This window comes from Lolium perenne, chromosome 4 (genome assembly GCF_019359855.2).
Source record: "Lolium perenne isolate Kyuss_39 chromosome 4, Kyuss_2.0, whole genome shotgun sequence".
NCBI classification, from domain to species: Eukaryota; Viridiplantae; Streptophyta; class Magnoliopsida; order Poales; family Poaceae; genus Lolium; species Lolium perenne.
The window spans coordinates 84,023,669-84,029,752 of NC_067247.2; the positions used below are offsets into that span (position 1 = coordinate 84,023,669).

Consider the following 6,084-nt stretch of genomic DNA (forward strand, 5'->3'; position numbering starts at 1 on the left):
TTCTGTGATGCTGTATTGCTTCTTCTCTCCGTCAATCGCGCTACCTCTATCCCAGCTGCAGTAGTCCATCTAGGGTTGATGAAACTGACAGGAAGCTCAGTCAAACCAATATGACTAGCCACCCTCATGACATGGCAGCAGTGTATTCAATCGCGAGCCATCTTAGAGCACGAGCATCTGTACACATCGTCATCAGAGGAAACAGTAACCACATATATTAATCTTGGGAACTCTGCATTTCTATAGTTTGCAACCCTAATAACTCTGTACAATCTCTTCTCTTCCACAACTTCAACGTTGTAAGCAGTCCCCTTCCTTAGCTCTTCAGCAAACTTGCCGTATATTGGGTCTGTGTAGATTTTCATTGCTTCCCTTTCAAGAGGATTGAATCCCCAATTCACAGACTCCTTGAACTCACTTTTCTCTCTTAGGCGATCTAGGTCGGACTGTTTTTTTTCTTGTATTATGATATACTCCTTGAAGAATGTTGCAATCGAGTCCTTCCTTTTTACATAGTGTTTGAATAAGGAGTTTGTGCTCTCACTTCTCCCCGTCGATGAAGTGAATGGGAAGAATCTCTCTTTGAAATATGCTGGGACCCACTGAGCTCTGATGTCATATATCCTGTCCAGGTGTGGCTCTCCCAAAGCATTGTGACGCTCCAAAGAGATCATGCCAGCTATTTTCGAATTCCTCCGGAGTAAATGAGTTCCTTATAACCGCTCTTAGTTCTTCCTTCAGAGTCCCTCTTCTTTGCGAAGAATAGGGACAACTTGTCATCCAGGTTCTTGCTGATGTGAAAGTTGCGTAAACGGTGCAATCGTGTAAGGTAATGCTTCAGATATTGCAATCCTCATTGCAACGTCTTGGTCTGTTATTATAGTTTCTGGGTGCTTGTTGTCCATAGCAGACAGGAATTCCTCAAACAGCCACTTGAAAGTGTCTGCTCTCTCATCCTCGAGCAGTCCTACCGCGAACACGACTGTTTTGCCATAGTTATCAACCCCTAATATTGGAGCAAATGGCATCCCATACTGGTTGGTTGAAAATGTTGTATCAAATGATACAAATTGACCAAACTTTGAGTAGTTTGCCCTCCCTATTTGGTCTATCCAAAATATACTTTTCACTCTATTATCGCTGTCAACATCAAGTGAATGTCTGAATCCAGGCATCTTTTCACGTGCTTCCTTGAATAGTAGCAACAACTCTTCAATGTCCCTGTTCTTAATTTTCTTTCTTTCTTTTGCTAGCTCGTTCTCTAGGTTTTTTGTATCAAATGGAACTGCCCTGAAGCTTCCCCTTGTTTTCCTGAATATTTTCATTATGTTCCTGGGTGGAACTCTTGTTTCTTGTAGGATGTGGATCAGAGTCTTGTCTGATGCAGACATTGACCTGTGACACTTCATGAACCTTACTATCCACTCTGACGGAGCTAGGTTGTGGTTATGTTCTAGTCTTACGTTACTTATTGACCACTTTCCTCTGTATTCTTTCACAAACATTCTGACTTTGCATTTTGTCTGCACAATCCTGGAAGTCCGTCTCTGTCTGAGTGCACTGTCAACGTATGTATCGTCACGGCACCTGTTGCATGAGAATGTCTGTCTTGTTATTTCATTGGTTTTTCTAGACTCGTAGGAGGTGTCCTTTTTTATTGCAAATCCAACCCTTCTTGCGTACAATGCAAAGAAGAAGAATGCATCATCTTTTGAATCGAATTCCATCCCAACTGTGGGAGTAGATGCCTCTGATATCTCTTGCATTGTTGGATACTTCTTGTTTGCAAACATTCTGTCCATTTCAAGCTCTTCAGCAGTCGGTTCCTCTGGATTCAGATCGACTCAAGAGTTTCTTCATATTTTTCATCTTCTTTGTTCCCATGCTCATCACCATTTGAATAATCAGCATTGTCAGCTGGGCATGCATTCTCACCAGCAAATGATGCACCATCTGCATGCAATTCTGGGATGTTGCTATCAGCATATCCTTCGTTGTCTTCGTTCTCGAATTTGAGCACCTGGTTTTCACATAGATGCATCATGATTTTTGGGGTATCAGCTATGGTGTTTTGTTTAATGTCTCCCAAATAAACTCAATGTTTTTACTTTATTTTTGTTTGTAAATTATGTTACGTGAAGCAATTTGACATGTTACCTCATTTAAATCGAAGTCCTTGCATTTTTGTTTGCTCGCCCTTGTTATGTTTGATGACGTATGTCCTTCCGCTTCCGAGTTTTGTTGTGCATGTAAAAACTTTCTTCAACTGCTTGTAGCTCTGCCAAGCTTTCGAGCTCAGCTCTCTCTTTCCTTCTCTGAAGAAATGCCTGTAATGTGTAACAAAGACTTTTATTAGTTTTTCTTTTTTGAGGATATGAACAAATCCCATCTCTATAGTCTGCAGAGGTTCATTACCTGTGCAAATTTATCTACCATCCTCCGGCACTGTATCGGTGTCTTCCCTGTCATAGATCCAAATATACTTTCTGCAGCAGTTGTTCCATCCTCCTGTTGTGTTTTTCCCGACTCATTCGCTTTTGTTGTATCCATCTGCAAAAGAAATTATTGTTGTATCAGAGTTACTCTTTCTGTTTTACATTTGTTAGTCATAGTCACATGTTTATGTATATGAGTTTAAATCAATTTTTTTTTCATATCTGCCTTTTTCAGATAATGGAGGATTTAACTTTTTTGTGTGCAAGTCAATAAGAGTCTGTGGAGCTATGGACAAAGAATTTATGGACAGATGATACACAGTGTTACCATTTTTGTTCTACGTGTGCTGTGTAACTTTTAGTACACAGGAGGATGTTAACAGAGTTTTTCTTAATTCTGTCTCTTTTTTTATTTTTTTTCTCTTTGAGCTGTGTAAAGTGATCAATGTTCTGTAAGTTTCTCTATGTGATGTACATTGTACGTTTTTTCCCATGTAATATTCTACTATTCTGAACCTTTTCTATATTTTTCTATTATGGTAAATGAAGGTAATGTACATATGATTTTCTAGGTTTTCTAGATGAAAAATGCATGTGCTAGTTGAATTAAGTACTAACCTTTCCTTTTTATACCGTATGCTGGTGGGTGAATTTCCTATCTCAGATCAAGGACTCATCCCGTAAACCACTTGGATGATTTTGTCTATAACCTGAGCACCCTAAATCTCTCTCTCTAGAAGTTCTTCGTGAAATTTGTAGGATGATTCTCAGATTTCGTCCATCTGGTCCACTTGCTCCATTGCTTTTTGATGTGCACCAGGCGGAAGCTTTTTTGTTTGGTTGAGGAGAGAGATGGTGGCGATGGTTGGTGGCGGAGGAGATGGATCTGTCCCCGATCAGATCCTGGGGAAGAAGGAGTTTATCTCCTTCTTTTTTTTCGGTTTTTACTGATGAGGTTTTGATTATTGTGTACATGACCCTGTTTCTTATCTTCCTCTATCTTTCATTTCTATCCTTGTGTGTGTACATGTCCACCTGTTCCGTGGGTATTTTTTATACTTTATTTTTTCGAGGGGTTTTTTGTCAATAGGTAGATCCTACCTAACCCGACGGTCTCGTTTTGTCTGGAGTTCGAGCTGTCCCCTTTCCTCTTTCATTCTATTTCCTCTCCCGACCATTCTCCATCAATCTCGTATATTTTCCTCCAAGAAGGCGCTAGGCGTGTACGGAGGAGAAACCATGGGCAGATCCATCTAGGTCCTGTTTTCAGATCTGTTTTTTTTTGTCCTGCCCTTTGTTTCCTTTTCAATTTCTTCATACCTATACGTTTCTTCCAGCTCGTACGATCGCTGGTTTTCGTACCTCTTTTTCTTTGGCTTTTTCATCTTTTTGCAGATCCAATGATTTTTTGTTCCGCTTATCTTATGATGATTCGTCTATACTCCCCTGTACCTTTTTCCTGGATGATTTTTTGTTTTCCTCCAGGATTTTTTGTTTGGTTTTCTGTTCATATTGGTCTTCTTCTCTCAGCATTTCTTTTTTTCGAATGACTGATATATCAATTGTGTTAATCAAGGTACACCAACTTCTTTGTTTTTGCAGGGTGTATGGAGATTAATCTTTCAAACTAGCAATCCTTCTTCTTATATTTTTTCTTCCATCTGCAAGCCATGGATGGGAATGATGCAGCAACGGTATAACATGATTTTTTTGTGTTTGTCTCTTTTTTCTTTTTGTGTTTATCTGTTTTGTGTATGTCCCAAATTATATATGTTTTGCTTTTTCTGGTTGATCATTTATTAAATTTTTGTGTGCCTAGATCATAGTTGATGTTCATCAACCTGTAACGACTATTCGATGCCATGTGTACAAGGTAGTGTGAAAGTGCTGTCATTTGATGGATTGTTTGTGTTCATTATACGGCGTTTTATCTGTGCGTAGAAGGTGTCGACATGAAGTGTACTGTCTCTTTGTCTCACTGGGGTAGTACTGGTTTTGTATTGAAGAATATCTTTTACGGATTGTTCACTATTTACTGGGTATATGCTTTTCATTTCTTTTTTTTAATTGTGTGTGTGCTTGTTCCTCTTTTATAGAAAAATGAAGCACACAACATTGAATACTACATGTTCACATTACATTGTTAATAGTTGTTGTGACCTACTTTTTTGGTATGTTAAGACTACATACTTGCTGTTCATCAACATGTACCGACTATTCGATTATTTATTTTTTTAATCATGTAATTTGCAATTATCAGGGCTTTAGGTCCAAGCTCTCGCTTCCTAAGTTTCTTGGAGTGACTAGACGGTTGACAGCTAGTCAGAAAAAGCTTGTTGCTGATATTGGTCTTGAGCAACTGCTCTATGTGACCTGTGATTATCTTCCTAGGAGTCTCATCGCTTACCTGGTAGCTAACTTCGATTCGCAGACTAGGTTGCTCTCTCTACCTAATGGTCCTCCTGTCAAATTCAGTGCCTATTGTATCAACAAAGTTCTCGGCACACCCATCGGAGGTTTGCTGATTGGTAGGAAAGTCGATCCTCATTTAAGGGCAGCTATTGGTGATTTGACCAACTGCAAAGGACATTACCCTACCATTTCGAAATTTGGATAAAATTTTGACAAGTGAATTGGATGGAGACACTTTCAAAATTGTTTTCACTTTGTATGCCATGACCGCTTTTCTCTGTCCTTCTAGCCATGACGCTGTGAGTCCTGATTACTTACACATCGTGGAGAATCCTTCTGTGATATCTTCTTTCGACTTCTCAAGTGCTGTACTCCAAAAGCTCGTTTCTTCCATCGAAGCTTATAATGGAGGTACAACTTCGGTCTTAGGAGGGAATGGTACGTAATGTTCATACCATGGTAGAATTCTCCAAAAGGGGGGAAAAAGTCTGTATTTTAACATCTTTTCTGCTTTTGTGTTGTCATAGGCTGTGTACTTTGAGTTTCTTGACACTGAGGTGATTCTGCCACACTTGAAGTGCAATGTTCCTCGAATATCAATATGGTCTTCTTCTTTGGTTTCGGAAATCGAGATGCTAGATTGTGTTTGCAAAGACAAAGCAATATTCGGTAGCTTGCCTGTATGTTTTCCTTTTTCCAGACTTAGTTTATTTCGTACAAATTTCATTTTTCTCACACAATTATGCTTCAAACATTGTTGTTTTTCTTCTCTCATTCATTCAGACGAAAGATGTTGCAAGGACCCCTTTTGGAAATTCACTTAATGAAGGTCAAACCATTGAGAGTAATTCATATGAAGACCTTCTACAATTTGTCTTGTCAACAACACCTTTGGAGTCGCATGAAGAGGTATGTATGCTTCTAAGATAATTATAATTCTGTGATAGCACCAACTGCTTTTGAAGAATTCTACCCTGGTCGGGGGGGTGGGGGGTCTTTTTTTTGGGAGGATGGTGTTTTTCTGCGAGGGAGTTGACATGTTCACGTTTTTACGCTTTGGTACGCGATCGGGTTGATAATTTCACGTTTTTACATTTGATAAATAACTTTTCGTGGGATTGATACATAACTGGTCGTGGGGTTGATAAATACACTTTTTTCACAAAAGTGCGACATGTGGTTGATAAATTGACGTTATTACACTTGATAAATAACTTATATGGCGTTTGATACATAA

At 39.1% G+C, this 6,084-nt stretch overlaps 1 protein-coding gene across 1 annotated transcript; it reads right to left on the reverse strand.

The window, feature by feature from the left end:
* Window positions 1-776: 776 nt before the first annotated feature.
* On the reverse strand, window positions 777-1,802 carry LOC127346953 (protein FAR1-RELATED SEQUENCE 5-like). Its single transcript, XM_071829050.1, has one exon. The coding sequence runs from the start codon at window positions 1,800-1,802 to the stop codon at window positions 777-779; it is 1,026 nt and encodes a 341-aa protein (XP_071685151.1).
* Between the last annotated feature and the right edge of the window lie 4,282 nt (window positions 1,803-6,084).